Source organism: Myxocyprinus asiaticus, chromosome 44 (assembly GCF_019703515.2).
Source record: "Myxocyprinus asiaticus isolate MX2 ecotype Aquarium Trade chromosome 44, UBuf_Myxa_2, whole genome shotgun sequence".
Taxonomy (NCBI): Eukaryota; Metazoa; Chordata; class Actinopteri; order Cypriniformes; family Catostomidae; genus Myxocyprinus; species Myxocyprinus asiaticus.
In genome coordinates this window covers 13,444,566-13,467,680 of record NC_059387.1, presented here as the reverse complement: position 1 = coordinate 13,467,680, position 23,115 = coordinate 13,444,566, and the positions used below count along the sequence as shown (strand labels likewise).

General features: G+C 37.3%; 1 protein-coding gene across 1 annotated transcript in view; it reads left to right on the top strand.

Annotated features, from left to right (window-relative positions):
* Positions 1-1,147: 1,147 nt before the first annotated feature.
* The window catches only part of LOC127434725 (reversion-inducing cysteine-rich protein with Kazal motifs-like), an 80,687-nt gene continuing 58,719 nt past the window's right edge, over positions 1,148-23,115 (top strand). Inside the window, exon 1 of the mRNA XM_051687661.1 lies at positions 1,148-1,394. Within this exon, the coding sequence (XP_051543621.1) occupies positions 1,325-1,394 (70 nt within the window). The 5' untranslated portion in view covers positions 1,148-1,324. The remainder of the gene's footprint in view (positions 1,395-23,115) is intronic.

Here is a 23,115-nt window from a genome sequence, read left to right as displayed (position 1 = left end):
TACCTGTTTCCTCCAGCATCTTCAAAAGGTCTTTTGCTGTTGTTCTGGGATTGATTTGCACTTTTCGCCCCAAACTAGGTTCATCTCTAGGAGACAGAATGCGTCTCCTTCCTGAGCAGTATGATGGCTGCGTGGTCTCATGGTTTTTATACTTGCGTACTATTGTTTGTACAGATAAACGTGGTACCTTAAGGTGTTTGGAAATTGCTCCCAAGTATGAACCAGACTTGTGGAGGTCACAATTTTTGTTTCTGAGGTCTTGGCTGATTTCTTTTGATTTTCCCTTGATGTCAAGCAAAGAGGCACTGAGTTTGAAGGTAAGCCTTAAAATACATCCACAGATACACCTCCAATTCAGTACACCTATCAGAAGCTAATTGGCTAATTGTCTAAAGGCTTGACATCATTTTCTGGAATTTTCCAAGCTGCTTAAAGGCACAGTTAACTTCTGACCCACTGGAACTGTGATATAGTCAATTAAAAGTGAAACAATCTGTCTGTAAACAATTGTTGGAAAAATTGCTCGTGTCATGCACAAAGTAGATGTCCTAAACGACTTGCCAAAACAATAGTTTGCTAATATGAAATCTGTGGAGTGGTTAAAAAAATTAGTTTTAATGACTTCAACCTAAGTGTATGTAAACTTCTGACTTCAACTGTATATAGATTTCCTGATAAGGTTATAATATCAATCAGTCAATCTATCTATCTATCTATCTATTGCCTCCTTCCCTCGTCCATTCATCCCTTGTCCCCGTCCGTCTGTCCGCCCGCCCATCCATCCATCATCCATGCATCCATCCATCCATCTATCTATCTATCTATCTATCTTACAGAGCCCCAAGTATTTGGATATAAAGATACGTAAATGTCATTGCATTGGATATATTTTGTAATACAGACATGCATGCAACATTGGTTCATCAAATATGATGGTTTTCATTCCAACTTAAAAAGGAGTTCTATTATTTCAATCAAGGCTATTATCGGCCTTAGCTAGGGCAAAATAATAAAAGCGAAGCTTTTTAAGTTTTGTCAGACATTTTTTTTTTCTTATGCGGCCGTCCCCTTACCCCACCCCTCGGATACATAACGATATAAGTGCGGTGATTTCTCATGGCTCCGTTAACCCAGCCCACCTCTCAGCAGTCCTCCATCCGCACATGCTCAGAGCTCCAGCTCCGCTCGCGCTCCGCTTCTCCTCTGTGCTCGCGGCCTGTCCGCAGACACACACGCTGATGAACTCCTCCTAGGAGAGATGGTCTCATGGAGCTCGTGTCTCGTTTGCGTTTGAGTCCACCATGCACATTAGGATTTCAATAAGATGTATATGTGTTTTGAGATAATCATTTTGCTTCTCTCGTGCAACTTCTGCGTCTTCGTTTATACTCAGGGTAAGTCCGCTTTTAGTTCTCTTTCTCTTTTTCTACTTGGGGATTTATCCGATAAATGATGTTTTGTACCGACAAGATAGTGAAGGCACTCACTGTGTGTGTTTAATAAGAATAATAAATGAATAACGGCATAATAACACAATAATAGCAAGTTTGGACTTGTTGATTCTGCACCGTTATTCTCAGACTTAGGCTTTTACTGCTGTCTCGCATCTATTGAATTATGTCGTATTATGATGAGTAATGATTCAGTCATCATTGATTAAATACACCGGTATTGTGTTGAATTGTCAAAGATCTTTGTGTACGCTTTCCCGAGCCGACTGTATTCGGACTGTACCGTTATATTCGCATAACTACCCGAAGCTTATGCATCCATTATTCATGCTGGTATACATAGGATATTGGCAAATAATAGCTTGGAATATTAAATACTATACAACTGAACGTTTTAAAATACATATGTTGGATAGAAGGAGCCTGCTCATATTGGGATGTTCTCTCTTTTGGGTTCTTGACTGATATAATTGAATGGGCGTCTCTCTTCGTATGCACGGAAGAAGTTTAGACTCATGCTGTTCAGTTACTGCTGATGTCATGTCAGGATATAATCATATATATAGGTAACACTTTACAATAAGGTTATATTCGTTAACATTAGTAAATGCATTAGGTATCATACACTAACGATTAACTATATTTATACTGTATTTATTTATCTTGGCTAATGTTAATTTCTAGATATAGCCTACTATTGTTCATTTTTAGTTAATATTAATAAAATAAAATATATTAGTATGTGTTGAAATAACTTTAACCAAGATTAATAAATGCTGTAAAAGTGTTCACACTAAACAGAAATCAGTTTAACAACATCAGATGTTCACAATATTTCTTAAGTGAAACAAACACTTATACTGTGCAATATTTGCTTAAATTTGCATACACTTAAAAAACAACAACAGCCTTATAGACAGAAAGTGTTGACCATCTATTGACAAATCTACTGGTAGATTTTAGATCTGACACAAGGGGAAGTTAACACTCTTGTTAATCAGCCAAGGCACCAAGCAAACAAGGTTATCGTCTGATGCTGATAATCGCAAAATACTGGCCAATTTAATCAGTCTGGCTGAAATATCGGTCTATCTATCATACCACAATAACACAGGCCTATTGCTTAACTTATCAGTTGTTTGCATTCAAACATGAAAAAAAAAATGTGAAGTTTCTTGATTTTTTATTTTAGATTATTTTTTACTATTTTGAAGTATGTTAACCAATGATCACTTTATCATTATGTGGCCTGATACTATTATGTGTGCTAGTGTTATTGAGGAAATTAACACATTATAAAAGTGTTAAAGAGGTGAGAAGGCACTGGATACATTTGTTATTGCTATTTTTGTTTTCAGTTGCCATTTGTTTTGTGGTGTCACAATCAGCGAGTCTCTCTTTCCATTGCATTTTGCGATGGCGAAATGTTTGTCTCTTCTTATAAATGAAAATAATTTTTCCCTGTGGTTTTAATGTATAACAACTTAATATGTATAAGAAAATGTAGCGGATAATGTGAATAGTATATATAATGACATTTTCAAGTCAATATTCTTTCATGTTTCATCACTGTCAAGCTAACATCTGGATGCCAAATTCCTTTGAAGTTTGTGTGTAAAGTGTGTGTTTGTGGACATTTACTCTCCAAGTAAACAACTGATGTGAGACAGTTGACACATTTTAAAGGCATTAGGCTACTTTTGCTTTTAGATAGATAAAGTGACCGTGCAAAAGTTGGCTGTTAACCTTTTGAACCTTTTAACCTTATTTACTCATAGGGTGTGCAGCTTGCCTTCTCTAGAAGCATCATTGCTTAGCAACATTTTTGCTCTCACAGTTAAGTTAAAAAACTTGCGTTTCCTCCAGAAGTTGCCTTGAGGTAATCACATCTCTCAGATCTAGCAGCGTCTCACGTTGTACCTATTTGAAGCTCTTTTTTCTATGCAAACATCTGCAACCAATTTAGACTCCTTCAAGTAGGGCACAGGACAAGAAGAGGAAAAATAGAGGTGGCAGCCCTTGCCTAAAATCAAAGCCCTGTCATTCTTACAGCAAGAGTAAGGACTGCCATGGAACCTACAGCTAAAACTATTGGGCTATTATTTAGGTCAAAAGACAGGATAATATTCTGGCCACAGTGTGTTTGAATATTAATATATATATATATGTAAAATTAAGTTCTTGTTCTTCAGTTTAAGTTCTTCAAGAATTCTGAATTTCAGTTCTTATTCTTCAATTTCAGGTTCTTGTTTCTCGCTAGCTTTTTCATTGCAACTTCTACCAGGACATTTAAAGAAATATTCCTTGCTCTCTCTCTCTCTCTCTCTCTCTCTCTCTGTGTGTGTGTGTGTGTGTGTGTGTTTATTATTTTTTTTATTTTTTTTTTAAAGGAGTTTGCCACTTGTGCTTTTGGGCACATGGTTATATTTGTTTTGTGGCTTTATCATTTGTGGTGGTCCTAAATTGAGTACTTATTCTGATGTAATGTTGGAGGTTAGTTTGTTTGATCTTTCATCTGCAATTCCATCCACCTGCACCTCTTTACCTGAACATATACAAACAATTACAGCTCATTTACTAATTTTGTCCATTTTTTCGAAAGCATTTGATTTGTATGGACTGGACTCTATTTTCTATTGTGTTTGATGTCTTTTTTAGGAGTTTTTTAGGAGCCAGTGGGGTGACACTGCTCTGCGTTTTTGAGTCTGGGGTGTTTCTTACATCTGTTTGGAATGTTGATCTCACCTGGTTTCGTTTAGATTGCAGACACACATATATCTGCCGTACATACAGTATGTACGATCACAGAACTGGACACATGCTATGCCCACATGTCTTTTGGCCATTTAAACCCATCTGGCACTTTCATGTCATATTGAACTTCCAGAACGTATTCTGACTTTATTCATCACATCTTATTCAGGAAATCCAGGGATGCACGCTGATCTGAGTGGTGAACAATTAAAGTGAATATCTTAATGCTATAGCAAAGTAATATTGTGCCAAAGAGCAATTTAAATGGATGACTCCCATGTGTCTTTATGAAGTGCATTTATGCTTATCAGATTTTTTTTGTCTTTTGACGTCTTTCTTTAAAATATTTTTGAAAGAAACTCTTTGAAGCCAATTCCTACAAAGTACGTGTTTTGCAATGGCCTTTTAAACAACTGATTGACAACCACAGATTTGGCTACATTTAAAATATGTTCACCCTTCTTCTTCTTCTTCTTCTTCTTCTAACTCAGAGTAATGAAATATTTATTAGATAATGAAAATGGGGAGTGTGCCGCTTAATTCAGCATCAGTTTCTTTCAGTCTTATATCCATTTTGAGAGAATTTCCCTGAAAATTCAGTCAAGTAAGTAATTGACAATTGCTTGTATTGTTGATCTTCCAATTTTCTGCAGTTACAACTCTAACGGTTTTTTTTTTCACTTAAAATTTTTTTTAGGAAATTGTACATTTTGTCAGGTAACCTAAAATTGTTCTTCGTAACATCTAAAATATAAAAATCTAATATATACAGTATATATATTGTTGATATGACTTAATATAGGCATTTCATTTGAATTATATAATCTTTAACTAAATTTAATGAATAAATTTTTTTACATTTAGTCAATTCAATTTGATCTGAAATTTGTTATGAAATCAAAAATGCGTAAATCGTAATTTTCTTTTTTTTTGTGACTACAATAAAAGTTGGGGCAGATTTATTTATGTATTTATTTATTTGTTTATTATAAATAATATAAATATATATTATTTGATTTATTATTTTGTATGCATTTAATGCATTTAAATTATTTATTTACAAGAAATAAAAAATTTACAGCAAAAGTCGAGGCAGATGTATTCATTCAAATTAAATTAAATTAAATTAAATTAAAAGTTTTTATAGTACATTAAAGATTTGTGACTGAAACCTTGGAAATCACAGCTAAATGTACTACATGACAAACCCATTTTGTTTGGCAGTGTTGTGTGCATTATACAGTGCATAGGTTTTGGGAACAGATCCTTAAAATTCCTTTCTGGACATGTCGCCCTGACAAAAAATCTGTTAAACTTTACAAGTGCATATCCTGAGGCCTCCATATCAGCCATAATCATGAAAGTGTTGAATGTTTTACATTTTGTCCTCATTCATTTTTTCTTTTTTTTTTTAACACTTGGTCAATTTGATATTTCCACAGATTGTGGGTAATTTCAGAGGAAATCATATGCTGACATCTCAGTTTGAAAACCTCTGGGACTCACAATGAAAAGCAGTGTTGGGGAGTAGCTAACTACATGTAGCGACGCTACTAACTTAACTACATTTTTCAGTAGCTTGACAGTAGCTCAGCTGCTTTTAAAACAGAGTAGCTTTTCCAGTAGCAAACTACTTTTTCCAGCAAGTAGCGGTGCAGCGTGACCAAACGCTACATCATGTTGGTCAGATTATAACTAATAGCCTTCCTTATTGCGTAGAAGCCAAACCTTTACCGGGAAAAAAGTCAGACGATCTGGCAGCATATTTTTGTCTGCTGATCAGAATCAGGAAGCGTCATCTTCTTCTTTTGTAATGGCAGATCACAAACAAATATAGTACCGCCATCTACTGAGAGCTTATTACAGCTCACCTGGATAAGAAGAGACTGTCTGATGGTTATGTAAAGCAAGCAACCACAGTTTGTTTACCTTTACAAGACATACAGGGGCAGGTAAATATGAAAATGATAAAAAAAAATAAATAAAAAAAAACACCATTTTATTCTTCTATGTAACAAAGAATGTTTCAGACACTTTGTTCTTAATAGATCACACAACAGCATATTTACCTTTACTATTTTAAATAAAATAATTCAAAAAGTTAATATTGCCTTTTGAGGGATTTTGTTTCTCTTCTAAATATGTATATTTCGCTCATCATCTGTGTGTTATTGGGAGCAGAGAATGAATTATTATTATAATATTTATAAATATACAGTATTTATTATTATAATAATTACTATCATGCAGAACTATTTTATTTCTCAATTTCTTAGCATTTAATTAACTATTATTTTCATGTAAAATAAATAAAATGATTGGTAAAATATATCATTTATGGCATGTATTATTATGCAACAATCTAGGATGACCATCCGTTCACTTTTTTTGGACCTGAACAAAGCGAACAAATATTTGTAGAGCAACCTCTGTATGTGACCTGTAAAGCTGGCACTTGCATGTCAATGGCAAAAAAGTCAGAAAATACAATGAGCATGAACCCAGGTGAGGGGAGAAACAAGCCCTGAGTCTTTATTCACATATTATAACAAAAAATGCCAGCCCAAGGAGAGTTTGTCATACAAATTTGATCTTTAGGGAAGTAGGCTACACCTGGCCACAGCAGGACTGAAAAGTGTGAAGTATAGTATAAAAAAGATTTTTTAATGGCTTCTGATCTTTTTTGTTTTTATTTTATGTTGTTGTATTTTATTTATGTTGTATTAATGTTACTATTCATTAAATGTATTAAATACGTTTAATATATTTAATTAAACACATTAAATGTATTTAATTAATACATCAATTAATAAATGTCATTAGTGTAAATTTTGTTATTAATATTATTGGTTTGATAGTAACATTAAAAAAAAAATTAAGTAGCTTCAATGTAGCTAGCTACTTTTTGATAGTAACTTGTAGTGTAGCTAACTACTTTTTCAAGAGTAGCTTGACTGTAGCTTAACTACTTAAAATTTTGAGTAGCTTGTAGCTTGTCAAACTACAGTTTCAAAGTAGCTTCTCCAACATTGATGAAAAGTCCATCCTTCCTAACTCATGTCAAATTCCTTAATTATTAATGCACAGGAAATAACCTTTGAACCACAGGCATTATACTTTCTCCCCCATGAAGGACTGGGCCTGCCACAGAGGAATGCAGGAGCTAGATGAAAAAACAAAACAAAACAAAACAAAACAAAACAAAACAAAACAAAACAGAATTGTCCACCATTCAACACTGTTTGTGTCTACAACCCTTACATTTTGAAGACAGGGCAAAGGGTGTCTTTTTCAGCAGACACAGGGAAGCAAAAGTGCCATTGAAACTTATCTTGTAACACCCTGCCTTCGCTGGATAGACAAAAACATTGCCTGTAGCATCGACTGTGAAAGAAAACAACCTTTTTCAACTCAGAATAGCAGAAAACTTCTACAGGAAGTGAACTGGCAAGAAACGCAAGTGGCTTTTTTTGGGTCGCCTTGAAATTCCAGTGTTTACCAGCAAACAATGTTGAACAGACCTTTCATTTAAGGTTTTGTCAATAAGTAAATATCCCTTTTGCTTGTATTTGTCTAAAACCGAACCCTGCATTTTTCATGATGGAAAATGGTAAGCATATTTTGACACTTGGCAGATAGAAGATGAACCATGACCAGACTGTGTTGGCTCTAAAGGCAAAGTGGCCTGTTAGTGTCAGGGCACCCTGTCATCAAGGCTAGGCAGATGTTCTAACAGGACCTCCTCAGCGATGACACTTTGGCAAGAGTCAGTGGAGAAAGGCTGGATGAAGTCGAATTCCACTTTATCACAATAACAAAGCATAATTTTTAAGGCTTTACTCATAATGAAGCAGTAACTATATTACAGTAATAGTTAACCCAAAAATGTAAATGAATGTAAATTCTAAGTCATTATTTAAACACCCTGGCTTCAGAAGACCTATAGTGCATTAGTCATATGGATTAATTTTATGTTACTTTTAAGGGTGTTGTCTTTTTTGAACGTGAATCCGGCGGCAGGAGGTTGAAAGCTCTGCTGCTTTAATCGGTCTGTGCTTATCAAGAGCACTGCCCCCAGTGGCCAAAGCTGGAAGTGTTTTGGGGCTGAAACGTCCACAGGGTGGTGCAAAAAAAAAAAGTATGTTGTATTTAAAGTTATAAATTATGTAAAACAGTCAACAGGAATTCATATTTTATTAACAGTACTCCCTAACCCAAACCCCAATCCTAAACCTCATAGAAGTAGAGATGTACCAATCGTGTGCACCATTGTTTATGTGAACATGATTACACCCTGGTTACCATTGGACAAGACCCCATGTTTCGGAGATTGTACATGCAATGTGCTATAGGTGAACATGTTTGAATTGATGTAAAAATGTTTTCTCATATCAGCCATTGCACTGTAGTAAGTGCAAATTCTGAGATGGATTATGACACATTCTTTGACAGATTGGAATGTAGCCCTTGCATGGGACTCGAACATAACATACGGCTTGATGTTTAATGCTATGAAAGCCCAAGCATCCAAACTTTGTGGTTACATAATATACTGTGAGCTGATACATTTTATCCATTGTGAATTATATAAAATTATGCCACTTGAAAATGGCTCAAGGATAGAATCACATTCTGGGTGGTCATGTTGTGTTTACTCACCATACGATGAGGCCAAGTGAAAGGGAGTGTCCATTCCCAGGCCATTTGGCAATGGAAGCCAAATGAATAATTCACACACTCAACCATATGCGTTACATATTTTGAATATAAATAATGTCAGTTCCTTAAAGGCTCTTGTGACGAAGAGACTTCATTCACACTGCTTTCTGCAAGGAAAGATGCAATATGCTACCTTGTAAATTATTATTATTATTATTATTATTATTATTAAATATAATCAAAATTATTGATTTATCAACTGCTCTTTTTCGATACTGGCCATTTAGCAGATTTTATCAGATACTACAGTATGGCAATAATTGGAGCACAATAACTACCTGTTGCGCAGCAGTCAGGAAATCGGAATCTTCTACGCAATCAGAAAGCGCTTGCCAGTTTTCTGTCCAAAGTGCATCAGGCGGCCAGTTAATGGACTGTGGACAAGCCATCTGGTGCTGAGACTAGGAGAAACTCTCCAGCTTCAAGGTCCCCCAAGTTAGAGATTGAACGTAAAATCTTCCTGTTCGCACATCAATCAATTAGGTCTTGACATTTTGCAAGTAAATCATTATGAATCACAGAGACTCTTCTCACAATCTTCTCAGTTGGACGAGACTAGGTCTAAAATGTTACCACTGAAATCGATCTTTGCTTTCTGAAGTTCAAATCGCTGCCCCAGTGGCCGAAGCTGAAAGTGTTTTTTTAACATATGGACACATGTGAGCCCATTGTTTGGGTGAAATGTCTAAAGAGTGTCAACAAATGTGAGTTGTAAAGTGAATAGTACTTGCTTATTTTATTAACTCTACCCCTTAACCGTAACCCCAACCCTAAACCTAACCCCTAAACCTAAGTGGAGTCTAAATGTTATCTTATAGTGAAATTTTAATTGATTATGTGAACGCGGTTACTTCATGGTTTCACAGCCCTGATTGTAATGTGTTTTTGTAGCTCAACTGGTAGCTCATGGCATTAGCAATATTGACAACATGTGTACCTTGAATCCATTGTCAGTTCTTTTTGACAAAAGTGTCTGCCAAATGTGTAAATGTACTGTAAATGCCTCATATCAGTCATTTGAGTTTTGAGTCATAATGCATAGGTCCTTATCTTTGAGAGTGCTCCTGCAAGACATAATTTCTCCTCCTGAGATCATAATTATTCTTCATCTGCAATCAGTGTCTGGTGAGTTCTCAGATCTTCCATGGTGAGTCAAACTATCGAAGTGTCTCTTTGTAGCCACATGCCAGATCCTGACTTCAGGAGGAAGTGGCAAGACTTTGTTGGGACAGATGTTTCATTCATGCTGAAGAAGGCATGTGTCAGTAGGGCATGATTGATAACAGCCCACAATGTGGGCATCACAGGAACATTGACTACTTTTGAGCTGCCATGTGTCACATACGATCAATGGATTGCACCATGGAAGGGCAGAAGAAGGCTGTGCTTGAAAGGCATGAAGGGACATATCTCAACCAAATGTCCCTTTAAAATATGTGTGTATTGTACGTAGTGGGCGGCATCTTGAATGCACAACTTGACTGTAATTTTGCTTGACGAAATTGCCACCCATGTAGATTTTGGGAAGAGGAAGTTTCTTTGTAGGACAAATATACACATCTGCAGTTATGGCTTGGCCAATGATATGCTACAATATATTCATTTTCAGTTGAACTCACTCAGTGTGGTTGGCCGATACACAATCATCCCCTTACACAAGGGAAGAAAACGATTGGCCGGGAAGGCTATTATTAAATGGGTGCATGCCACAAAAACATGTCTAGGTCACATTTCATCCCGAAATATATAAACATTTTATATAATGAAGCCTTTTTAGGACAATTTAGGTATTTTTGCATAGTGACATTATTTTCATCACTATTCAGCAGCACATACAGTACATACAGTATATTAATAAAATTAATATAAATAATTATTTAAAAATATTAATAAAAATACTACAACTTATTGAAATCTAAAAATAATAATTTTAAAAATATATCTCTAAAAAATCTTACAATTAATGAAAAAATACAAATAGGCTTCTATTTCAAACATATATTAGGGCTGTGAATCGATAAAAAAATGTAACTGATTAATCTCACAGTTTTTTGTGATTAATCACGATTAATCACAATTATATTATGGGACATGACACATTACAACAAACATTAAAAAAACCATCGTAAATATATTTACTTTATACTTTGTCTCAAAGAACTTGCAAGAAATTGATTAGTCATAATTTGTTTTAATTATTTAAATACTGCATGTATGTTAAAATGTTCTTTTTTTATTAGACACATTTTTACAGGTACTAATACTGATATACAAGAATATTTAAACATGCCATAAAATCAGTGGACATGTCGTAAAATCTTCTGCCGATTTCTAGTGGACCTTTTTTAATAAAAGGATCAAATGGGCAGATTCAATTCATATCAAACTGTATTGGCAAGATAAAATTAAGTGTACATTTCCAATGCATTATTAGACACTATACATACAGTTATAAAACAAATTGAATGCTGAAGTTTAATTTGCTAAAGTACAAAATCTCAAAACTATTATTTTCTCTGGCTGCCATTTAGTCTCTAAAAGTGTACCTGGCTGCAGCTTGCTGAACGTCCAGGTCCTCCTCAGTATCTATAATATCGAGCACACACCAGGTCTCACTCGGGTGGTATCGCTTTTGACAGTAGTTCAAATGACAGTAGTTGCACAACTTGTTCACTGCTTCAAGTCTTCATTCTCTGTACAGTTTATCTGCTCCTGTGTTTATTATGCCAGGGACAAACGTTGCATGTAATGAATAAGTGTGCACTGCTCCACATAATCAGTTTCTGTGCTAGGATGTGCAGTTGAGTCGAGCATGCACATTACCTCCTGTAAATTTATAAATGCCAACTTTAGCCACAGAAAGTGGGGGGAAATATTAGTGAAGTTTCGCCAATTGTACAAAGGTGCCTGGGTTTGTTCCTGTCAGGCAGCAGATGCTAGGAACAGCTCGGGACAGCTTTCTCCTATCTCGTGAAGTTTCAGGGAGTAAAAAGGGATAAAAAGGGATTCAGACCCCTTCATTATTTTCACATTTTGTTATGTTACAGCCTTATGCTAAAATTATTTAAATTATTTTTTTTTCCACATCAATCTACACTCCATACCCCATAATGAGAAAGCAAAAACCAGATTTTTGATGACTTCTTTCAGATTTTTAACAAATTAATTAAAAAGCAAAAACTGAAATATCACATTGACATAAGTATTCAGACCCTTTGCTATGACACTTGAAATTTAGCTCAGATGCATCGTATTTCTCTGGATCATCTTGATGTTTCTCCACTTTGATTGGAGTCCACCTGTAGCAAATTCAATTGATTGGACATGATTTGGAAAGGCACACACCTGCCTATATAAGGTCTCACAGCTGAAAATGCATATCAGTGCAAAAACAAAACCATAAGGTCAAAGGAACTGCCTGCAGAGATCAGAGACAGGATTATGTTGAGGCACAGATCTGGGGAAGGCTACATAAAAATATCGGCTGCATTGAAGGTTCCCAAGAGCACAGTGGCCTCCATAATTCTTAAAAAGAAGTTTGGAACATCTAGGACTCTTCCTAGAGCTGGCCACCGGGCCAGGCTGAGCAATCGGGGGAGAAGGGCCTTGGTAAGAGGGGTGACCAAGAACCCAATGGTCACTCTGGTTGAGCTCCAGAGATCATGTGTGGAGATGGGAGAATCTTGCAGAAGGACAACCATCACTGCAACACTCCACCTATCTGGGCTATATGGCAGAGTGGCCAGACGGAAGCCTATCCTCAGTGCAAAACACATAAAAAAGCACCTAAAGGACTCTCAGACTGTGAGAAACAAGATTCTCTGGTCTGATGAAACAAAGATTGAACTGTGCGTCATGTCTGGAGGAAACCAGGCATCGCTCATCACCTGCGCAATACCACCCCAACGGTGAAGCATGGTGGTGGTGGCATCATGCTTTGGGGTGTTTTTCAGCGGTTAGGGTTGAAGGAAAGCTGAATGCAGCAAAATACAGAGATATCCTTAATGAAAACCTGGTCCAGAGCACTCAGGACCTCAGACTGGGCCGAAGGTTCACCTTCCAACAGGACACTGACCCTAAGCACACAGCCAAGACAACACAAGAGTGGTTTAGGGACAACTCTGTGAATGTCCTTGAGTGGCCCAGCCAGAGCCCGGCCTTGAACCCAATCAAACATCTTTGGAGAGACCTGAAAATGGCTGTCCAGTGATGGTCCCCATCCAACCTGACAGAGCTTGAGAGAATCTGCAGAGAAGAATGGCAGAAAATTCCCTAATCCAGGTGTGCAAAGCTTGTCGCATCATACCCAAAAAGATTTGAGGATGTAATCGCTGCCAAAGGTGTTTCAACTAAGTACTGTGTTAAGGGTCTGAATTCTTATGTCAATGTGATATTTCAGTTTTTTCTTTTTCAGAAATTTGCAAAGTTATCATAAATCTGGTTTTTGTCATTATGGGGTGTGGAGTGTACATTTATGTGAAAAAATAATAATTTAAAGCATTTTAGCATAAGGCTGCAACTTAACAAAATGTGAAAAAATTAAGGGGTCTGAATACTTTCTGAATGCACTGTATATACTGTATATGACCTGAACATGTTCTTACCACGTTTGGTGGGATTCACCTAACAGCTTACTTTAGTCAAAATGCACATAAGAACACAGACGTCTGGACAAATTCTTTCCTTGTTACTGTCAAAAGAGGGACAAAGTCTACTATTCTGTTAAGTCTATCTCGCCACATGGCTCCCACTGAGTGAATGTTGTACCCAATGTCAGCCTGGTCTATTCAACTGTCCACTGGTCCATTGTGTCCCTCAGAACCCCCTCATGCTTTTTTACTGGTTGAAAGGATTACCCTAGGCCCCACACAGGCCTCTATCACTCATTGCTTTTGTTGGTTTAGATATTTGTTTATCTTCGAAGTTGTCTCAAACTGTGAAGTCCATCGCCTCTTTACACCAATGTAACTGGGGACCAACTGGCCTTAGAAATGGCTCATGCTTTCTATCAGTATGAGATAGATTTCATCTTCTTTGTTGTTGGGGCCTGATGCTCTATATGACATTATCTCGGATGTTCAAATTATGACTTGCAAATTTATGAAGTGACTTTCAATGTTTTACAGACAATCTGCTTTGTAAGGGTAAGGGCCTAACAAACTCATGCTGAATAGTTAGAGTGGCTACAGAAATAATTTACTCTAAAGGGTTGAGCTCAACTTCCATTGATACACAGTGAAGCACTGCTTGTTTTCACAAAGCTGTTAGTGCAGTAATCTTGCCTTGAACTTGAAAGACTAAGTATGTGTGAGTAAAAAAAATTAGACTGTGTAGGAGATTAGTATAGTATATGTTTAGTATATGTGCTCCAAGGTGCTCATGTGGGTGACACAGGTTTGTGTCTGGTTCATGACATTTCCCAGTCCTGTTGTTTTCTGTCCTTTTTCACTGTACTTGCTGTTTATAAAAATCTTGCTTATGAAATAAAGTAGCTTATGGCAACCGTGTTATTTTTTATTTTATTTTATTTTTTATTTCTTTGTCTTGCTTATTGAACCATGGATGATGTCTTTTTTTCTACAGCCCAGCCCAGATCTTTTCACTCTTCTCTGGTACACTCTGAGGTCCATATGGCCCTCTTTTGCTTTCACCTGCCCACAGTGCTGAATCCCTGTAAGGGCCTCACATCTGCTTGCAAGATGACCCCCTCCCCCCTTCTGAATACACTGAGGTGTCACCCCTGTCAAGCACATGTTTTGTTCTTAATGGATATGATGACCCTAATTCTTATTTACTCTAGCTTTTTTTCTGTACTTGCTTAAATAGGAATAAATAACAAAAAATATAACAAGTGTGTTTTCTGTATGAATGGGACATTTCAGACTAATTGTAGTATGGGAGACTGGGACTAGCTGACACGTTTTATTCCAGTGAATGTGTCTCAAGAATACTGTAAGTCATGGAATAAGTCTAAATTTCTAGTCAATTTCTATATTGGCACATACAGTACAATAAATAAATAAAAGCTATTGAAAATGTCCGCCATTATTTCCCAGGATACAGTTCACTGAACACATTTTGACCTAGGCCCACTTTAGGGTCTAAATGGTGTAAGTTGTCACACAGTGTAACTTGCCATTAAACAGCCCATTATAGGCCTACTGTACGCTTTTCAGATAAACTTAAACAGCAAAACAATTACAAACACAAAGCAATTTATGAAACAGCTAAAATTTAAAAGTAAAAACAAATATATGTAACCATTGTTTTGGCTAAGACAAATTGTTATAAACAAATTGTATATTACAACACATACAGCACATTGTGACAACTTGCCCCCAATAATAATAATAATAATAATAATAATGCATTTAATTTATATAGCATTTTTTCCTGAGCTCAAAGCACTTTACATGCAACAACAAACATAAATACATCAAAACAAAACACAAAAACAATAGTCTACAAAAACACAAATCACTAAAACAATACAGTCCACAAAAGCACAACATAACAATCCAGTAGTAAAATGTATAGTCCGAAGTGAAAATGTGGATGTGCACAAGTCCAATCAAACAGTTCAAAAGAAATGAGCAGAGTAGATAAAAATGACATGACCAGAGATTTCTCTCGTGGAGCGGATGGCACCAAGCAACTCGCGCCGACCCGCATTTCTCACGCCACAGAGCCAAGACGAGTACAAACTCCAGGACACCAAATGGCGAACGGGAACACACAATGATGACAGGCACCATGCCGCAAAATTCCTCCTTAACAAAGCACAGCCGCGCCGTCCACAGCAGCCGCACTGCAAACGCTGCCAGGTAGACAGGCCGGTGGAATCAGGTAGACCGGGTAACACACAATACCAGGCCGGTGAGCAGAGGAGCCCGCCCCCATACACCAGCGGGAACCACGAAAACTGGCGAAAATCCGTTGGAATTAAATCCAAAAATGTCATTTTATGGGTGTGTGAAACGAAAGGGAAAAAGGTGCATTTAAGTAAATACAACAATGAGACGAAACAAAACTAAAGACAAACAAACAGCTCTAGAGTGAAGCGGCAGCCAAAACGCACACAGCGTACTCCCACCGGAAACATGAAACATAGTTGAAGCTGCGCAACATAGAAATGTGAAACTTGCCCCAACCTGACATTTTTTTTAAATAGCATTGTCCAGAGAAAACAGCTCAACCTTCATTATAGAGTTGACCCTTGCCTGAATGTTGCCTAGGTCAGTGTGTTTTTACTGCGTTCATTTGTTAACTCAAGAGCTATAGCAAAAATATGATGATATTGGAATTTTAATTGCAGATAAACATATATAATTTGAAGTTGTGGCAGCGGGGGCATGGTCAAGTGTCCGTCCGGAGAGAGAGAAAGCGGTAAGGGCGCTAGATTAGATGTAACACCTGTCTCTAATTCCAGTGAGCATGGGGAGAGCGGCGTATAAGCAGCCACGCCACCAGCAGAGAGAGAAAGAGAGAGTCTGGCACAAGGAAGGCCACGGTGCTCCTGAAGCTGCTACGTTTAATCTGTTATGTTTGTGAAGCTGATGTGTTTAAGTTACTATGTGCCTGTGAAGCTAATGAATTTAAATGTACGTGCCTGTGAAGCTGACGAGTTTGTGAAGTTGTAAAGCACTGAAGTGGCCAATTAAAAGTCCTACCTGAGCCTGGAAAAACATGCTTCCCTGTGTTATCCTTCCCTTCTGTATGTGAGCTGTTACAGAAGTGTTTGAATCTAAACCACTGCTAGAAAAACTATAGGTTACTTTTTTCATAATTGGACTTTTAACTCCTTATAACCTTATATTTATGGAGATATAGCCCTTGTGACAACTTCTCCGTATGGTTTTTAGTTTTGTTTGCTTCACCCTCATTCAGACCTTAATAAAACCATTGGTTAATCAAATGTCAGACTTTCTCTCTAACAGATTCGAGATCAGCTTATTCTTCCGTCTTATCTATAGTACATTTACTGTACACTGTAAAAGTGGTAACATGCAATTGTTAACTTAAAGGGATAGTGAAAAATTCTCTCATCATTTACTCACCCTCATGACATGCCAGATGTGTATGACTTTCTTTTTTTCTGCTGAAAACAAATGAAGATTTTTGTAAGAATATCTCTGATTATAGTTCTGTCCTTACAATGCATGTGAATGGTGGCCAGAACTTTGAAGCTCCAAAAGCATATAAAGGCAGCATAAAAGAAATCCATAAGACTCCAGTGGTTAAATCTATGTCTTCTGAAGCAATATGATGTGTGGGTGAGAAACAGATCAATTTTTAAATTCTCCTCCCTGCACAATAGGTTGCGATATGCACAAAGAATGTGAAATGCCAAAAACAAAAGAAGAAGAATGTGAAAGTGGAGATTTGCAGTAAAAAAGGACTTGATCTTGAGGATATTGATCTGTTTCTCACCCACACCTATCATATCACTTCTGAAGACATGGATTTAACCACTGGAGTTGTATGGATTTATTTTATGCTGCCTTTATGTGCTTTTTGGAGCTTCAAAGTTCTGTCCACCATTCACTTGCATTGTATGGACCAACAGAGCTGAAATATTTTACTACAAATGTTTGTTTGTGTTCTGCAGAAGAAGAAAAAAAGGTCAAACATCTGGGATTGCAAGAGGGTAAATGATGAGAGAATTTTTATTTTTGGGTGAACTATCCTTTTAAGGAGCTATTCCTACCTGATATAACACTTTTGTCAGTGTAAACTAATGCATTCAGGTTAATTCAGTGATGATAAATAATATCTTTGACTTGAATCAAATCAGTTAAATGTTACCACATTAAAAAAAAATAATAAAAAAATCAGTGTACCCAGTGCTGGAAACAGCTGACCTCTCTGAATACACTAGTGGACTATACACATATTCAATTCATGACCCGTGTCTCTGTTCCAATGCTCATTAGCAGCCCATAGGCCTCTCAGCACTATGCATCCCATCCAGCCCGTGTGTAACTGTCATTGTTCATTAAAGGTCTCACAGTGAGAAAAAGTTCAATTCACTGCACAATTGATCCTGCCCTTGTATAATGTAAACCCCTAAACTCATCGTGCTGCTTAATTCAATAAGCAACACAATGTTGTTGTTTTTTGCTGCCCTTTCTTTTTTTCCAAGAGGAACATGCAAGAATTACTACAACTGGTAGAAGTGTTAGCTGTCATGGCTTTTATCAATTTCCACAGCAACAGTAATTTGTTTGGTCTTAACTGAATGTCTTGCGAGCACAAAAGAGGGTAGACGGACGGCCAGGAAGTGCACGACTGAATAATCCAGTGCACCTTCAATTGTGTCATTAAAATCCCAGCTCGTTAAGGGACCACATGGCCACAAAGAGGCCACATATTGTTCTGCTTTCCTTCCACTTAACCACGATATGGATTGGTAGTTGCCCTTTATGCTAATCTCAGACCACCTTCTTCAATTCAAGGGGAATATAGCATTTTTAGAAGTCTCAATCAAATAAGAAAATAATACTCTAATAGACAGACATAGGGTAGAAAGAAGCGTTTTCATAATATGCTTTGTTTAACAATGGGTCAGCTATGAGATTTTCATAAAGTTTTCATTTTAAACCAATAAATACCTAAATAAAAAACAAAAAATACCAAAATAAAAACCAAATAAAATAAAGTTTCAGTTGTCACCCAAGCTGTCTTTATCATAATGGATGTTGCTACCATAATGGATCTGATAACGGATGTGGTAAAATGATTTAATACTCATTGACCCATTTGCTAGAGAATCCACTGTGTACTAACAACATGGAACCCCCACAGTCACAGTTCAACATTGCTGCCAAGCTCAGCAATACCAAGCTTTTACTTTGGATAATGGAAGTATCAGAAAATAGTGCCATAGCTACCAGAATTACAAGTGAGTGCTAGTTATTCACGTCTCTTCACTAAGAGCCCTGCTGGTGTCTGGGACATTTTCAACCTTTTCCCCCTGTTATTGTTGAAGGGCATGGCACTTTGACCAGAAAGTCTGTAAAGGAATGCAAGTGGCTTTGCTTTGCTCTCTAAAGTAGGGAGTGCATGGGAATGGCAGTCATTCAAAAGCTAACATCCCTCCCCCTTAGCTATCCAACTCTCTATATTGAAGACGTCGAACATGGGCCAGTGCATCTGCTTTTGCTGTAGTCTGATATCCAGCTTTTGGAAGTTCCGCAGTGAGTTTCTTTATTAACATCTAACAGAGTAGAATCTGATAAAAATGTGCAAACTGACATTACTGAACTGAGTGCTGGTTCTGAAGTCCTTAATTTGTGGTGATGCTAAGGCAAGCATCACTTTCACTCATACCAAGGGGCAGTTCATACCAAATGCATTTTGGTGTCCATCTGTGCTGTTTTTCCAATTGATAATGTGCTTCATGGATATCTTTGACTGGTGCACAGCATCTAGTTGTTTTTTTCAGTGTCTCATGAAGAAATGCTATTTTTTTAACTTTTACTTTTCTTCACTTGCATTCTGTTCTATTCGTTGTGCTTCATCTAGCTTTTTGTAGGACAAATGCATTTGGTCTGAACAGCCCCGTAGGGTTAGAGATTAGAATAAACCCCCAACTCTAAGAATTAAACTGTGCTACAGAGATGAATGATGCCTTAGATACAGTATATAAATACACAGTATATGTACTGTATATAATGTATAATGTATATTTAATACATAGATTAAATTTTTATTCTATATGTTTACTTGCTTCATATAATTATATTTATAGATTTTTTTTCCATTTTTAATAAATAAAATATTTTTTTAATAATGTAATTAAATATTTTATTATTATTTTAATATATTTTTATGTGCTCTTCTATTTTTCTAAGTGATCTGACTTAAAATGGGTCATGTAAGCAATGCACTAGCAACAACCCAGAACACCCTAGTAACCACATAGCAACACACTAAACACCACTCAGAACAAGCAACCTCACAGAAACACACTAAACACCATTCAGAACTCGTTAGCAACCAAATGACACACTTAACACCACTGAAAACATTTTATCAACTGCATAGCAATGTGCTAGACACAATTCAGAGCACTAAAGCAACCGCATAATACGCTAAACACCACTTAGAACACTTTAGCAACTGCGTAGCAACGTGCTAGACACCATTCAGAGCACTAAAGCAACCGCATAACACGCTAAACACCATTTAGAACACTTTAGCAACTGCATAGCAATGTGCTAGAGACCATTCAGAGCACTAAAGCAACCGCATAACATGCTAAACACCACTTAGAACACTTTAGCAATGCATAGCAACGTGATAGGCACCATTCAGAGCACTAAAGCAACCGCATAACACGCTAAACACCACTTAGAACACTTTAGCAACTGCGTAGCAACGTGCTAGACAACATTCAGAGCACTAAAGCAACCGCATAAAGCGCTAAACACCATTTAGAACACATTAGCAACTGCATAGCAACATGCTAGACACCATTCAGAGCACTTTAGCTGCAGCAAACGCATGCGAGTGACGAGTGTCCCCGCGCCAGAGGGTGCATCAGCCGGAAGAAGATTCAATCTCTTCCCCGGTCACTTCAAGCAACTCATAGACACGGTGCTGACCGCACAGAGAAATGCCAGTTTCAGAGTTTATTTTCATAACCTGCTTCCTTATTATTTGAACTTTAATAATGGATGCTTTAAAGATATAACGCCAGGGTGTTTCATTGCAAAACAGAATGAGGCACAATAATCGTTTTATCTCGAATATCTTGTTTTCATAATCGTTGGAAGCCAAAATCGTAATTGAAAATAAAATTTGATTAATTGCCCAGCCTTACTAGACACAATTTAGAGCACTAAAGCAACCGCATAACACACTAAACACCACTGAGAACACTTTAGCAACTGCATAGCAATGTGCTAGGCTAAACAAAATTCAGAACACTGACTTTAGTAACCATATAGCAACCCTTACAAAAATCGAGAGTTCTGGCAAACTTGCCTCTTCAAACTTAAATTCTTCATTGTCGTCAAAGGTTTGCTGCAGGTTCCCCACTAACAGTGAAGAGCTGCAAACTTCTGGCAAACATTTGCGGTGAACTGTAAGGTCATTTGGATTTGAAAATAATGAGTGGGAAGTTTGCGGCAAGTTTGCCTGAACTTTAGATTTTTTGTAAGAAAACCCTCATAGAACACCAACCACAATAGCAATGTGCTAAACACCACTCAAAGTGCTTTAGCAACTGCATAGCGACATGTTAAACATGACTGTGAACATTGGCAACTGCACAGCAAAGTGCTAAACACCACTGAGAACAAGCATAGCAACGAGCTATAGTCAGAACACTTTATCAGCCACATAGCAATGCACTAGACACCACTCCACTTTAGCAACTACTTAGCAAGTGCTAAACACCACTCAGAACATTTTATCAACCACATAGCAACTTACTAAACACCACTGAGAACACTGTAACAACTGCATTGCAGCATGCTGAACACCACTCAGGACACTTTAGCAACTGCATAGCAATGTCCTAGCCACAACCCACAACACTATAACACTGAGGCAGCGACTTTTGAATGGGCAAGCACTACTGAAAACATCTAGTTGTTTTTTTAATCACATAGTCCATTTTGATACTCTGACTAATTGGACAGAATAATCACGTACAGCAGATATTGTATTTTATTTGAAGTTGAAGACTTTAAGTGGAATCCTCATGGCCATCAATGGAAGCAGTTCAGGGTCCAGGGTCTATTGACAACATATTGCAACCCTCCACCCTGTAGTTGTACCCCTGGCCCTCTCGTCTGGTTCTCATTGGTGTTTGATCAGCTCTGTCGAGGCTGTCAAAGTGCCTCCCTTTCAAGTTGTCTTTAATTCCTGCCAAGGCCCAGGCGTCTCTGGACATCAAATGTGCACTTTCATAAACACCCTTTGCACAGGTATGGCTAGCTTTACCCTTCTCCCTTACTCACTGGGGAGCCCTTAACCCACTGCTAAAAACGATTGTGTGAAGTACAGTTGGGAAAAGAAGCACTAGTGTGGAGCATCTTCTATCCTACCTGAATGGACCAGTTTGGCAAGTGGGAGGGGGAGACGTGGATGTTCAGGAGCACTGAGTAGGGGGAAGAGTCGGGAGAGGGGAAGATGGGTTTGAAGAGGGGAATTCCTTTGATGTGGATTGTCATTATTAGCATTATTACTATTTATCACAAAAACAGGGACACAGTAGCAGGTAAACACAAAATACTAGGAGTTTGGAGGAGTTGTTCTTTAGTACTAGATAGAAATCTGGAATTTTCATGTTGGTTATTTGCTAAATCTAATGGTTACTGACCTAACCTGCAAACAGGGAACAACAATACTGCCCCCTATGCCTATGAATTCACAGGAGAAAATTGTATTGCTCAGAAGTTGCTCTTTCAAAGCTCTGGGAAATTATTGGAGATCTCAGTTGTTTAAATTAAGAAATTATTCCTGTAGTTCAAAGTCTTCATGTATGGCAACCATTTTAGACTGGGTATGTAATATCTTGGATTTTTGTTTAAAGGGGGGGGTACAGTTTAATTATCACTCTCAATTTAATCTCATTGTTTTCTAAGAGAAACAACTGAGATATTAATGAGATCACATTTGTGATTTTTCTTTCCTATGGGATAGTGGCTATAATTTGCAAAGAACAAAACTACTGAAGGCAATGTCACAAAGGAATCAGTTGGACCAGACCTCTCTTGTCTCATTTTCCTTTCTTTTTAAAATATATTCCTTGCAACCCAACCTATTACCATTTCCAGCCACACCAGCTTTAATAAGCCCAATCATCATCAATTTTGGAATACAAAAGACGTACGTGTTCTTGTCTAATAGTGCAGTAACTTTAAGCACTAAATGCATCTATAAAATGGCTTTGAAATTGACCTTTGCACAACTTAGTTGCAGTACACACAACCCTTCTTGGCTGTGGCTTTACTAGACCCTTGGCCTTCAAGGGTTAATAGCAATCTCTCCTTTTGCAGTTTCTGATTCACACTGTGATCATATGTTTATTATGGCCTTAAAACCCTGTCATGAATGTTACTAATAGGGCAATGGAATCCATCAAACAAGACAACTGCTTCCATTTAGGGGCTTATTTAAAAGAAAATGGAGGTCTATTCCTCAACATCAGAAGAACAACAATGGTACAAGAGACGAGAAA